Consider the following 15,681-nt stretch of genomic DNA (forward strand, 5'->3'; position numbering starts at 1 on the left):
AATCAGATGTTCTCTCACCTGTCAATTGTTCCCAGAAACGAAACGCTTCATATTATCATTCTTCTTCTAAAGGACATGCATAGGCTATACCATTCCCATGGGGGAAATGCAACATGTCCCCAATAGTATCTTGGCTTAATTCACAATATCTATTAAATAATCTAAACCTTACCGTTCTAGAAGAGTATTGATCAACCAAAGGCTTATAGTAAGTAAAAGAACTCAAAAACTTCAAAGAACAGAAGTGTGTTAAATCTAATCTATCGAGTATCCATTGCACACTACTGAGTAATCTTAACCTACGTAGACAAGGTTTGTCGGCATACTTTGTCGAAGTGACTGGACGTTCGTAGAATTTCAAGTACCTTTCTTTTTGTAATTTCCCGACTTCTCCCTCACTGAAGATGATGTTAGACAAATCTATTGTTGGCCTTTTCGTTTTATCTTGAACTCTTAGAGGCATGGTGAGAAGGAAAAATATTTTTAGAATGGGGTTGTATTTGTGGTTTGGCAATGGGGCTGCCTTGGATAATAAATGAGGTTTTAAATAGGTGAATGGGAGTGGGAGTTTGAAAGGTTGGAGATGAAGGGTGTGAGTGGGGGAATTAAGGTGAGTTAATATGGAGAAAGTGGGTTTTAGAAATTGAAAAAGTGGGACAAAATATGGGGTTGCATGTTGAAAGACGTGTTTTGGGGTTCCTAAGGTTTGTGGTGAACACCATTGGGCTGTGGCGAACGCCACGAGCCTTAAATATGAAAATTTTCGTTTTTGCTCTCTAGAGAATACCATGAGGCATGGTGAACGCCACAAGCTTCAGAAACGTGGTTTTTGTCTTATGGCTCTGGAAAAAGGCATAATGGTGGTTATAAATTATTTTTAAGGCTTCTGAGTGATATATTGCTGCTTAATGGAACACATAGCCTCAAAAACAATTAATCAATTAAAAAAATATAAAATACGACGAACCAATAAAATAAAACATACACATTAAATAGATAGATAGAAAATAAAACTAAAATATACGATATGTTTTACGTCGGTAGCTCGATAGCTCAGGAGTGTAATTACTCATGGTGGTTCTTTCGAGGATGAATCCTCGGTCAAACTTTTAATTATCCTTGATTTCCATGGCCACTTATCAAGCCATCTCTCATATCCATCACCTTTTCTTTTTTTCTTCTGTGAGGTAGTTTATCCTTCTGAACTTGTGGTGGTGGTTTTGGCTCTATCCTGAGAACTAACTTTTCAGGTTTGGGTTCAATTTTTTCATCCACCGCCTCAAAGTTTAACTTTCCCCTCTTAATACTAATGAGTTACCTACTTTCATCGTCTTCTAATTTTCTCTTCTTATTCAGGATCTCAAACAAAGGTGCATTGGTGTGGATATTTTCCAATAGCTCCTCATACCTTTCGAATTTAGAATCTACCTTAATTTCCACAGACCTTCGCGGAAAAGGAATCAGTGATTTATAGGGAAGAGGAACAACACAAAGTGCTTCCTTTTCTACCTCTTCGACATCCTCCCTTTTGATGGTATCAGTGGATCTTTCTCAATCTCTACTCTTTTCTCACCTGAACCCTCCTCATTATCACCCTCCTTAGGATTTTTGATAGATTTTTCACTGGTGGTTGTTACAACATCCGCATGTTTCTCAGGGAAGGTTTCTGGAGGTGTTTGTGCAAGCAGGGAGATTTGAGTCTCCATTGCCTTGTTGTGAGTCGCTAGGGACTCAACCATATTGTTCAGCTACCTAAAGGTTTCATTGATATAGAGACTTTGTTTTCTAAAATCTTCATTCTGGAGAGTTTGTGTCACCATGAAGCGCTTCATCATAGACTCTAGCCTAGAGTGAGTTTGCATCACAATGAAATCCTCCATTAATATTTCGAGGTCGTATTTATGGAAATCTCGTGGTTCCTCAAAATACTGGGAATGGTAATCGTAGAGAAAATTTGGGTGATACATAGTAATAGAGACAGGAATGCCTTAGTCTATACGGTGCAATAACGGAGTTATCATATTGACTTAATTGGTCCTCGGCAATGGCACTAAAAACTTGATCGCGACTTAGTATGTCTATTGAAATGTCTAACTACAAGTGCACAGTCGTATCGCGTAGTTTTAAAAAAATATTGAACCCAAAGGACCAAAAACCAAATTATCGTTATCTAAAGTTACTATGTAAAGCTAAGGATATTGAATGTTTTCTTTTTCTTAGATTAGATTAAGGGAAACTAGAAATAAAATTGAACGGGAAATAATAATATGATGAAAATATTCAATAAAGAAGCATCGATATGTATTTTACATCATTCTTTGAGGATTCGATAAATAATTAGCATAAAATAAGGTAAATCACTTTTTAGTAGGAAATATCAAATTAAAAGACATTGTCTCACACTCTCGTGTTATTGACTCGGGCTATACTCTTAAGCCAAAATGTTTTGCTCTCTCTCACCCATCTGAATTAAAAATGATTTTTGGAAATTGATAAATCCTAATTAATCCTAAAGCGCTCTCGCCGTGTTTAGGATTAATTCCTAGAAACCATTATCTAGTTAAAATCTCAAACTCTCTCTCTATGTTGATTTATAACCTTAATGACTTTTCACTCTTGTGCAAAAACCTTTTTAAATTAGAATTAGAAACCACAATCAGAAAAATAACTTATAAAAGTTAACATTAATTATTACTGAATCTCGACGGGACGACGGTCCTTACATACTGATGTCAAAGACTTTAGCCAGACATGGTTTGACACTTAATCATACAATTATAATTATTAAACATAAACATAATCATGATCAAAATTCAGAACTACAAGCATACAAATAATATTATGCAATTAGGTCAAATGAAAGCGGAAGCTAAAGAAATATACAATTAAAAGAACCTGATGAATAATAAAAACTGGATTAAAATGAGGAGTATTCTTTGAGTACAAATATCAAACTAAAAATATAAATGATGCTGGCACGCTTGATCCAAGCAACAAGTAAACTTAAGAACTATGGTGCAATAACCTCCCGATGTGGAAGAACTATCACTTTTCAAGTATTTCTGCTTAAGCCTAAGAATCAAAATTACACGATAAAACTTAGATGTTTTTCTTCCCATGAAACTGCCTTCTTATACTGGCAAGTGGAGCTGAAATTGACCTGAAATCGTGTAGAAGTGGTTGAGAGATTTTAGGGGAGTCCTTGACCAAGTTTTGTGCAGTTGCTGAAAAACTACAATATGTGTTTATGGCGAACGCCATAGGGCCATGGCGAATTCCATGGTACTTAAACTTGGGGTGACGTGGCAGGGGGCGTGGCGAATGCCACAAGCCCATGATGAACACCACAGGCCAAAACCTGCAATTTCAGCCTTTTTTCTTCTTTTCTTCAACTTTTCTTCATTTCTTCTCTTTTCTTTATCTCTTTCTCGCACGTGAGTTCTGCATTGACAAGTACCTGAAATATGGAAACAACACCAGCATAATAAAATAAAAACATGCACAAAATTATACTAAAATACATGTGAATCGAGTCAAATATACGGTATAGTTTCACATTATCATGGGTGTTAGATGTCATCGGTGAAATTCGAGCGGCCTCATCGAAACAACAAAAGTTTATCCTGGTCGGAATAGACTACTTTACAAAATGGATATAAGTTATCCCTTTCGTAAAAGTGGATCAAGAGGTTGTGATTGAATTCATTCAAAAAAACATCGTATATAGGTTTGGCATTCCCGAAACCATTATCATGGATCAAGGTTCAGTTTTTATGGGACAACAGATGCAAGAATTTGTCGATGAAACAGGCTTCAAGTTGGTGACTTCTCCACCTTATTACGCCTAAGCAAATGGCCAAGTCGAAACAGCCAACAAAGTGATAATTAGTTTAATTAGAAAACGCGTTGCCAAAAAACCTAAGAGTTAGCACAAGACACTAGACCAAATTTTGTGGGCTTGTCGAACATCCCCAAAAGAGGCGACGAATTCGAAGCCTTTTTGTCTGACATTTGGGCACTATGTTGTGTTACCAGCAGATATTTGTTTACAACCAGTCAGGTTGCAACGCCAGAATGATATCCAGTCAAAACGGTATTGGGAATTGATGTTCAACGAACTGACTGATTTAGACGAAGAAAGGTTGGCCGCAATGGACGTATTGATACGGAAAAAAAAAAAGCGCGTGTGACCGTAGTCTACAACTGAAGGGTTAAAACGAAAACCTTTGTAGTAAATGATTACGTTTGGAAAGTAATTCTACCTATGGATCAAAGAGATCAAACCTTAGGAAAATGGTCTCCAAAATGGGAGGGAACGTTTCAAATAATCTGAATGTTTACGAACAATGCATATGAAATTCAGGAAATGGGTATGGATCGAAGGATCCTAAGGGTAAATTGGAAATATTTGTAAAAGTATAAACCTATGCTACAAGAGATTCAAATCCAAACATAGTAAAAATATTCTTTAAATTGTTTTAAAATCCAAGGTGGCATGCAAAGTGGTCACCCGACCTTACAAGGGTTGTTACAAAAAGAAAATTCAAGCGAGAAATCTAGATTTAAAATCCTCAAAAAAGGTCGTCTCATAACCGATTTGACTGTAAAGAAGGCTTTTCTTCCCTCGCAACTGCTTAATATTGGCCTCGATATTAAAGGCCTTTTCGCCATGTGAAATCCTTTTCAGAACTTCATGGTCGATGACATCTTGAGTAGGAAGCGATTTGGCCGTATCTAAAGAAGCTTTTTGTGCTTCTACTTCAACAATCTTCTTGTTAACTTTGGCTATTTGAGCTTGATAGTCCAAAATTTGTTGATCGAAGGCTTGTTGGTGGCTGAGACGCTCTTGTTTCTTAGCCTCAAAGTCACTAGGTTTCTTCTCACACGCTTCACTGAAATCCCACTCAAGCCTCATCTCGTTGATCTTGGTATTGATCTGAAAATCAGCATGTCAATAAAGGGCAAGATCCTTGACCAATTGGTTGAAGAAAGCTTCAAACTCAATCAAGTACTTGATAGTTGGGGGAGGAAGCTCATGAAGGAAAAGTTCGTCAAGAATCTTAAAGATGTTGCGCGCCAGACCTTCTTCTTATTCGAGGACGGTTAAGAATATGTGCTCAAACAGATGATCTTTTAGTCGTTTGAGTGTGGCGATAGCATCTATCCCTAAAGAAGATACAACAGTCGAAGAAGAAAGTTGGGTCTCAGTCGAAACATGACAGAGCTGCTGCAAGTTCCTCAAAGATTCTATCAAATTTTGTTGCTTCAAAGCCAGAACCTCTTCCGGAGTCAAAGTACTGGTAGAGATTCCTTTACCAGCAACAATCAGAGGGGTTTGAGTTTTTTGTGCAGTAAGAGGTTGTTGAGCCTCAGACGACACGACATGAAACTCTTCTTGTCTTTGAGGACTCAAGATAGCCTCAGTTGCTTGATTATCGACCCTTGCTTCAACTATGGGCTCAGCTGGAGTCGAATCGATCACATGTTCCTATAACCAAGAAGTCAAAACCCATGTCGGAGAGTAAGTTCGTGAGTTGGTAAAACAAAGAGAGACAAATACCTGAGAGGTCACGTGTGGTGGAGATACAAGAGAAATTCTTTCTGGACTATGGGGGCAAAGACCTCACTAAGATCATCAGGAACTACGGGCTTCATGGTCGAAGGAGCGACCCTTAAGGGGTTTTTTTTAGCTTAGACTTTATTTTTTCGTGACGGAGTAGGTGGAGTCTCCGGTGGCACCTTCGATGATGGAAAAATATGCAAATGAACACTGCCATCGGAATCTTCATTATCGACCAAAGGGACCTCTTCAGGAACCTGAGTCATAAGACAAGTGAGAGGATGACGAAATTGTTAAAATATAAAGCCTCATGAAACATTGACACTAAGTACCTTCGATTTCGGAGTCGATGGCGCCCTTTGCCTTTTGGAAGGTTTGCCAGGGGTTGGTTTAGTTGTTGGAACCCTTTTTCGACCCTAACAACAGAGAAAATGAGTGTTTATTTTTTCTCTCAAAAAGAAAGGAAAGGTCAGAGAATAAATGGTTACCTTTTTTGGGGTTTCGTCAGGGTTAGTAATTTGGATTATTGCGTCGAGAGCATCAGTAGACGATGGTGGAGGCGACATTTCTCCAATGAGAGTGGAAAAGGAATCAATCATATGTTGAAGAAAGAGATCACTAAAAAAGGCTTGACGTTGGTAGTCGGCCCACCATTCGTCGGAATTGACGGTTGTAAGAAAAGATTGTTGGAACTTAAACACAGGTAGTTCAAGGCGTTGAGTGGATTTGTGGAAACGCATGCAAGATTTATGGTCATCAAAGTTTAATGGTTGACCAGATCATACAATGTCAGTTGAATGTGACACCAAGGGCTTCAGTAGCATTTGGCTAAGGCCGAATAGGCAAGCCAGCAAGTTGGGTTGGTAACTCATGAAGCCATACCCCTTCGACCCCGTTTCGATCCTAAAGGATAGCAGCGTGGGGGTCAAAAATGCCCTCCACACAACACTTGATTGTGCTGTAGCTTAAGGGGAGTCACCTGGGAAAGGATTCTTAAACCATTTCAGGTCAAAGCTTCGATCCACGAATGGAGCCATACCTGGAGCAAAGTTGTCATCCTCGATGAACATGTTAAGGTACTTCATGAAAATATGTTTGTTGGGGGTTTCTTGGCATGTCATCAGGTCAAGTATTGCTCCTTCGACTGGTCGGTCCTCATTTAAACACATGATACGCTCTGACACCGAGTAACCCAAGTGATATTCAAAAGTGGCATTCAACCAATGTTGCAAAAGCCACATAGGACCTGACAAGTTCAAGGCCTTAGTAGTAGAATGAAAGTACTTTAATTTTAGGGTTGCGAGCCCCAGGGAGTGGTACAAAGAAACCAGTCAAAGCTTAACTAGAGAGACCTATCGACCCTTGTAAATTTGGATCGCCAGACTTATGTAACTTTTGGCTATCTGTAATGAGCCAAGACAGAAAACATAATATGAAAGTCATAATGTCAGAAAAGCAATATGCTCTTCGTTAGAAACTTCGATAGAATCCTTGTTATGGTGATCTTCGATGTAGTGTTGGAGGCTAACACGATTGAACAAAAACATGGTCTTCGTCAGAAGTGTGGGGTCGAAAGTTTCGCCCAATGGAGATAAGCCTATAATAGCCTCCACATCGAAGAGAGTTGGCATCAAAATTCCACATGGAAGATGGAAAGTATTGGTCGAACCTTCCCAGAAGTATATCAAAGCCAGCAGCAAGCAGGGGTTGATTTGGTGAGCATGCCTTGAGATGTGGATAACGTCAAAGATCCCCGTGCTTCTCCATCGGTCTTGGCATTTTCGTTGGACTTTGTTAAGCCAAGCCAAATACTCTTTGTTGCCTGGGGTAGGCATTGACCTGAAGGCTCTTGCCTTTGGGTCCATGAATCTGTTGTCGATAACTCCATCTTTGTCAAAAGCTGGAGGGGTAACATGAGTGTAACCAGGAAAATAACCTTTAACCATTTTTGCTTTAGATTTTGTGTCTGGGTAAGGTCCGTGAAATGCAACCAGTTTGTCGTTAACGACAAATGGAATGAGCATCTGGCGTTGCCATATTTTTACCAGTGTCTCATCAGCAAAGATGGATTGAGGAATACGTTTCGTACTTTCCACTGTAGTAAGTTGAAAAGTAATGGGGTTGCTGCCAGTGTTGAAGGTGGTAGTGTTTTGGGTACGAGTAGAGGAAGCCATTGCTATGAAGGATGAAGAAAAATTTGGTAAAAGTAAGATTGCTGTGAGAAGTTGCAGAAGGGATGCGCAGATGAAGAAGCAGGAAAAAGATTTCTGAGGGTCAAAAATGGTTATTTATAGGTGAACCAAGGGATAATCAAGCATCAGTCAATTGACAGTTGTCAGACTAGGAGGTAGTGAGGAAGTTCGTAGCTTTAGTTGAGATCCCACGACCTAGAAGTAGCTCATAATGATGACAATTTGTCTGGGAAGTCACAGTGCAGGAAAGTCATCATTACACTTAAAAAACATCATTAACGATTAGATGGTCAGCTGAAATTTGGAAAGTCAAAAGTCAAGTTTCTTGGTCGAAGTGCCTAAGTCGAAACTAGCGTTTTCGGGGGGCAATTTATTGGCTGGAAAGTTTCGACCTAAGAAGCATGAAGCCAAGTCAACTAGTGGGAGGTCAGAAGTAGGATCGACGAAGGGAAAACCAAGAGAGTTGGGTCAATGAAAGAGGCGAGTCTGTCAAATTCGAAGGTCAGTTTACTGTAGGGGGAATTGATCGTGGGAAGCAGAGAGTGGAACGTTACCAGCAACGTGGGTGACAGACTCCGACACGTGGCACATCATGAATGGGCCATAACCCCATAGCATTTATTTCTTACTACTATTTAAGTAGATGTAATTTTCATTTCAAGGGGGGGAATTTTAAGCATTACAATAGGAATACACTTGAAGTATTAATCGTTAGAGAGAAAAAAGTTAACTTCCTACAAAAATGTACTTTTGTTTCCACCTTTATTTTCAAGTCATTTAACTTGTCAAGTTATTTTCATTTACTCCATTCACTTACATATGTATCTTGTATTTTATCTTTCCTTACTTTTATTGCATTTCTAGTTTTGCATAGCATTTCACTTATTGTTCAAACATTCCAAGCACCTTACCAATAAAACCACCATATACTTAACACACATTTGTCTAGGACTTTGTAGTCGGTCTTGCAAGTAAACCTCTATAGGAAGGCTAGAGATTGTTGTGTAAACAAGGACACGATCGAAATACCCTAAAACCATTATTCATATAGTTTAGGTCAATGGGTTTTTCTATCAAAGGCGTACTTTGGTTGTCAGGGTGTGGGTTTTTCTATCAAAGGCGTACTTTGGTTGTCAGGGTGTGGGTTTTTCTATCAAAGGCGTACTTTGGTTGTCAGGGTGTGGGTTTTCAACAGTTTCAGTTTCATCGCTAGCCCTAGGTTTCTTCCCATTGGCTATAGGTTTGTAACTATGGTATGTTGGGAAAAAAATCCCTTAGCCTATCAGGATTAGCACTTGTATCTAATAAGGGTCCTAACATAGCATGTATTTTAACATAAATGGAAATAGGAATTAATACCTACGATTGATAGATTTTTCTCTTTTCTTCAGCAAGTGGAGGCTCATGTATGTACTATTGGTTACCCATAGCGTTTGGTCCTAATACTTTGTAAACTGGAGTGAGACCGGATTATTTCTTAGACTCTTTTGTAGCCTTTGTTGAATCTTTAGTAGTTTTGGTAGAAGACGTCATTAATGCAGTAGATTTGAAGAAAATTGGGGTTTTTGTTTTGTGGAAAATGAAGAGTTTGAGGGGAACTTTTTCTTTGTTAAGAGAGGTTTCAGAATGGGAAAAGTTGAACAAAGGTGATATTCGCTATTTATTAATGGGTGAAGTAGAATCGGTTCACTTCAAAGCACTAGTGGTTGAAAGGATAGTAGGACACGTGTCAGTCGGAGAACAAGTGATGGAACGGTGGCAATGAGCTAGCCCGCGATATCCTAGGAACTAGGAGTGTGATGATTGTAAAAAATATTCTCACATGCTTTTGAGAAGATGTTTAGGAAAATGTGTCATGATGATCATGATGTCATAGCATATGGATAGTCTGTGGCGTCGAAAGAGACTTTCAAAAATGATTTTTTCTCCATTTGATCGAAAACGACATTTTTGGGGGGGCAATTTGTTAGCTGAGATTTTCGACGCCAAGGTTGGATTAAGTATGATGGCCAAAATAAATATTTCGTTTGTTTCAACTTCGACAGAATGAGGGAAATATTGTCGAAGAGGGAGATCCTGTTGAAGAGATCTTTTGTATAAGAGGGAGATGTTGGTTTTAAAACTTAGAAATATTTTTGGGTTTAGACCGCAATTTCGACAAAAGCCATGTTAACGTTGCCTTCGACGAAAGATTTTGAATTTTGAATAAGGATGATAAATGTCCTTTGTCTTTATCCATTTATTTGAGAAAGACGCGTGTAAAGCTACAACGAAATAAGGGCATGCAAGCAAAACATATCGTTTTCTGAAGGAAAGACCGTTGGTAGCGGTTACTTTCGACTTAGTATAAATATGGGTCTTAGTACATATGATTTCCGTGTATTCAATCATTGTACAAATACTCACAAATTACTCCAAGTATCTAAGTGTACCTGAGACACGAGATTGTTGAGAATGTACATATGAATCGCCATTTTTTTCATTTTTATTGAAATTGTTCGCAGCTTATCAGTTATTCCTTCTTATTGCAATTTACTTTGAAGTTCTTTTATTGCAATTCCTTTACACATTATGCATTCTAATTTTAAACTTTAGACAACATTCTCAAATCATGATCATTGTCGAAGTGTTATTAGACTTTCAAATATAATTTAACAATAGCACATGTCCTAGGATTCATTGATTGATTCTGTAAAAAAACTTATTTTTTGAAGACCAGAGATTGTTTACCAATTTTCACGGTAAACAGTACTATGTATGGTTATCAAGTTTATTGTTTCCTTTTAATTATTCTTATTTTAGAATGTTTTATTTTAAGCTATTAGAACCTTCTCATTTATCTTTATCATTACTTTTGTTTGATAATAAAAGAGATAGAAAATTATTATGTTTTCAAAGGGGGATAATTTATTTCTTAATTATCCTTGAAAGCATTTTTTAAAATACTGATTTTGTTCAAAGTTTGAAAAAAAAATCACATGAGTTTTCGCATTGTTTTAAGTAGGGATGACAAACGGGCATGTCCGTTCCGTTTAGGCCAACTTTATAAAAGTCTGTAAAAAATAAAACGGGACGGGACAAACATATTTAAGGATGTGGCGGACAGACATGCGAACATTGCAACTTTTAATTCTAAAAATATAAAAATTTATAATAATACTCACACCTACAAAAATCATCATAAAAACGGGACGGGATGAAGCATAAACATTAGAGGACGCGCGTCAAAAAATTTGGTCAGCTCCACATTAAAGTACGAACAAAAGAGACATGCCCATTCCATTATACACAGGGACAGAGGTATTAAGAAGAAAGAATGGGCCCATGCCCCTACCTCACTCTTCTTTTATTAATATTTAATAATATAAATAATATATTAATAATTTAATATCCTAAAAATTAGGAAGAAAAGTTAATAATACTCTCACTTAATAAAATGATTAGGAGTATCACACACATCCATATGCATTTAAAATAAAATAAATTCTTTAAATAAAATTAAAAAAATTAACTCCTATTTTTTTCATATTCCTATTAATTCTCTTTTACTCTTTTCAAATAGAAACAAACCACTTTTCGTATTCTTCTTTCTCCCACTCCTTATTCTCTCACTACAAAGTATCTTTCTGTTTCTAACTTTTTCTCCATTGTTGATCTTATAAAAGATAATTTTTTAAATTTTAATCTTTATGAATTTACAATTTATTTTTATTATTTGTAATAAGAGTGAAAAATGTATTATTACTTTATTGAGCTCGAGATTGTGTTAATGGCAGAAAATTTATTTTTAGAGTTTTGTAGTGATTGTTTGAAATTGTTGTGTTTGTATCAATTTTATAGTATTATTATGAATTTTTTGAATATGATTTTAATTGTGATTTTTTGTTTTGTTTTTAGTAATAAGCAATGGAAAAATATTTCAAAAGAAAAGCAACAGAGCAATCATCAACTCTTAATCCTCAAACACCTAATGAACGTCGAAGCCCCAAACTGGATCCTCCCAGGAAAAAAAGGTTTTTACAGTTTGAATTGGAAAAACTTCCTAACGATCCCGGTTTAAGGCCAAAAATGTCATATTATCATCCAAGTGATAGAGATGAAATTATAAGATATTATTTGCAAAATGGTCCTTGTCAACCAAAAGAAATTACTTTTGCACAAAGAAAATATGGAGATACCTTTCGTAAGTTTAATTTGGTTTGGTATTTAAAATATGGTAGTTGGTTGGAATATAGTCAAAGTGAGGATGCTTCATATTGTTTATGATGTTATCTTATGATGTCACATCTTGAAGAACATAAAGGTTGCGGTGATGCCTTTATAACAGAAGACTTTACAAATTGGAAAAAAAGTGAAAGGTTTCGAGTTCATCTTGGAGATGTAAATAGCTCTCATAATCAAGCATTAGAAATTGTCAAGCTCTAATGAAACAAAAGCAACACATTGAAGGTGTCTTGTGTAAACAATCCAATCAAGTTAAAGAGGACTATCGAATTCATTTGATAGGTATAATTGATTGTATTCGATATTTATTAGCACAAGGTTTAGCTTTGTGTGGTAATGATGAGTCAATTTCATCCAGAAATAAGGGGAATTTTCTTGAACTTATGAATTTTCTTGTTAACCATAATGAAGATATTTATAAAGTTTGGAAAATTGTCGTGGAAATCTTAAGTTAACATCTCCTGATATTCAAAAGGATATTGTTAAAGCTGCTGCAACGGTCACTACTCAAGTTATACTAGATGATCTTGGAGATGATTTATTTGCTATTTTAATTGATGAATCTCGTGATATCTCAGTGAAGGAGCAAATGGTTGTGGTTACGCGTTATGTAAATAATGAAGGAAAAGTTATTGAGCGTTTTCTTGGTGTTGTTCATGTTTCAAATACTAGTGCTCTAACATTGAAATCGGGGTTTGAGTCATTATTGGCAAAATATGGATTAAGTTTGTCAAGGATATGTGGAAAAGACTATGACGAGCAAGTAATATGCAGGGTGAATACAATGGTCTAAAAAGCTTGATTTTTAAAGAGAATTGTTCTGCATTTTTTATTCATTATTTTGCCCATCAACTCCAATTAGCTCTTGTGACATTAGCAAAAAAACATTCTAAAATTGCTTTATTTTTTAATTTGGTTGCTAATTTGTATAATGTTGTCGGAGCATCATGTAAGCGCTGAGATATTCTTCGTGAAAGTCAAGCTACAAAGGTGAAACAAGCATTGGAACATGGAGAAATCTCTAGTGGGCGTGGCTTGAATCAAGAAATGACAATTAAGAAGGCGGGGGAAACAAGATGGAGCTCACATTATGGTACATTACTTAGTATAGTTTCTCTATTCTCTTCTAAGATTGATGTGCTAGAAATGGTTGAGGAAGATGGAACATATTTAGATAAAAAAAGGTGAAGCACTAATGCTGATGAATTATATGCAATCTTTTGAATTTATTTTCATCTTGCACTTGATGAAAATAGTTTTAGGAATTACACATGATTTATCTCAAGCATTACAAAGAAGTGATCAAGATATTGTAAATTCTATGAAGTTAGTAACAGTGTCCAAAATAAGGCTACAAGCTATAAGAGATAATGGTTGGGATTCTTTGTTGAATGATGTTTCATTATTTTGTGAGCATAATGATATTGACATTTCAGATATGGATGACACTTTTCAACCGACACAAAAAAAGTCAAAGAGAAAAATGGAGAAAGTATCTAATTTACACCATTTCAAGTTGGATTATTTTATGAAGTGATTGATCGACAACTTCAAGAGTTGAACAATCGTTTTACAGAATTGAATACTGAGTTTCTCCTTTATGTAGCTTGTTTAAGTCCAAGAGATTCATTCTCTGCATTTGATAAGGAGAGGTTGATTCGTTTAGCTCAATTTTATCCTTCAGAATTTTCTCAAGTTGAATTATTGTCACTAGATTGTCAGCTTGAAAACTATTTCTTAGATGTATGCTCAGACAGTGAATTTTCAGAATTATAGGGGATTGGTGATCTTTCTATCAAGCTCGTAGAGACCAAAAAACATGTTGGGTACCCATTGGTATATTTGCTTTTAAAGTTATCTCTGATATTACCGGTGACAACTGCAACAGCTGAAAGAGCTTTTTCTGCTATGAATATTATCAAGAATCGAATGCGAAATCGCATGGGTGATGATTGGTTAAATGATTGCTTAGTTACTTACATTGAGAGAAATATTTTTGTTGATGTTGAAAATGAGAAAATCATTCAATATTTTCAGAACATGAAAAATCGTAGAGAACAAGTATAATTTATATTTATATTTTTGAAAATAAAATGTTATATTTATATTGACTCTGCTACTCAAAAATTCTGGCTCTGTTCCTTATTATACATGACTTGTTTTGTCACCTCAGTTTTGAGGGAACTTTTAGCTTGATTTCCTGATTTTTTATCTCTTAAAAATGAAAAATGAAAAATGAAAAATGATCCATGAAGATACTTATGTTTGTTATATTAAAAAGTGAGAGATTGTTGAAGTAAAATGAGATTTTATATTCATTTGAAAACACACCAGGTAAATAAATAAAAAAAACTTTTTTCACTACTCTATGCTTGCTTGATAAAATGAGATATTTGTTCGATAATATTATTGGCCCTTATCAGCCCTCGTTAGAGTAGTTTCCTATCAAGGATGGGAGCATGTGATAATATTATTGTTATTCAAAAGATAATTCACTCTATGGATAAGCCTTAGAAGAGAAGATGTGATGTTGCTCCATTACCATTAAGTTGATAATGCATTGTGTTACATCATGTTCTTTATCCCTAATTTGTAATGGAAAAAAGCTTTCTAATTTTTCCATTATATTCTCTCATTTGTTCATTTACACAAAGTAGTAACCGATGCTCACGTTACCACAATATACATCAAGTTCAAACAGCGAATACAATTTCATTCAAGATTAGTGTGGCGAGATCGAATAGCTTCCGGAGTCTCACCTAAAACCTCCCCCAACTTGTACACAACCATCTCAAATAGTACAAACAGTGCACCTTCGTACACACTTCCCATCGGAAGCAACGGTCTAGATTTCACATTCCCCTCGTCCGCATCATTCGCCATGGTCTGCGCAGGCACGTAAGCCACCACGCTAGCATGCTTCACACACGAACCCGTCTCAGGCTGGGCCGTCAGAAGCAGCACCCTTCCGCCGTTAGACCGTGCCACCGAGCATAAGGCATCCACGGTGGAGAAGCCTCCCGGACCGGCGGAGGCGATCAGGAGATCTCCGGAACTGATCGGTGGAGTGGTCATATCGAAGACTAGATGGGCTGACAGGCCGAGATGGGCGAGACGCATGCAGAGGGCTTTTAGCATTATCCCCTCCCGGCCTACTCCGTAGAGGAAAACGCGGCTTTTTCGTGTGGCGACGGTGGAGAGCTCGGTGACTAAGAGATCGAGTGGAGGTGGGTGTGGATGAGTGGAGTTTGAAAATATGGAGGCTATTTGGTTGCAGATTTGTGTCGCCATTGAAGCCATATCTTGAGAAGTACAATTTGAAGAAGCCATCACTCTCTTGGATCACTATGCTTTTCTCTTTTTATCCCTTTCTATCTATCCATGTATGAGGGCCACAAAAATTTGTTTGGATCACTATGTTTTTCTATTTTAATCTCTTTCTATAAAAGGGGGCCACAATTTTTTTTTCATTTCTCTCTTTTTCTAGTTTGAACCCTTTCTGGCGATACATGAGAGCCACAAAATTTTGTTTGGATCACTTTGTTTTTCTACTTTTATCACTTTCTGTCCATATACGAGGGCCACAAAAATTTGTTTTATTTTCGTATGTCACTTTATAAAAAGTACACGGATTTACAAGGTTTTGAATAAGATAAACTAACACAATGAATCAAACTTTAAAACTAGATTACTTGATATTGTTTG

The 15,681-nt window shown here is 36.7% G+C and overlaps 1 protein-coding gene and 1 pseudogene across 1 annotated transcript; one reads left to right on the plus strand and one right to left on the minus strand.

Annotated features, from left to right (window-relative positions):
* The first annotated feature begins 11,658 nt into the window (after positions 1-11,658).
* LOC127096103 (uncharacterized) lies at positions 11,659-14,043 on the plus strand (annotated as a pseudogene).
* A 443-nt stretch (positions 14,044-14,486) lies between these two features.
* LOC127097533 (uncharacterized) lies at positions 14,487-15,454 on the minus strand. Its single transcript, XM_051036033.1, has one exon. The coding sequence runs from the start codon at positions 15,304-15,306 to the stop codon at positions 14,689-14,691; it is 618 nt and encodes a 205-aa protein (XP_050891990.1). The 5' UTR covers positions 15,307-15,454; the 3' UTR covers positions 14,487-14,688.
* Between the last annotated feature and the right edge of the window lie 227 nt (positions 15,455-15,681).

Source organism: Lathyrus oleraceus, chromosome 6 (genome assembly GCF_024323335.1).
Source record: "Lathyrus oleraceus cultivar Zhongwan6 chromosome 6, CAAS_Psat_ZW6_1.0, whole genome shotgun sequence".
Taxonomy (NCBI): domain Eukaryota; kingdom Viridiplantae; phylum Streptophyta; class Magnoliopsida; order Fabales; family Fabaceae; genus Lathyrus; species Lathyrus oleraceus.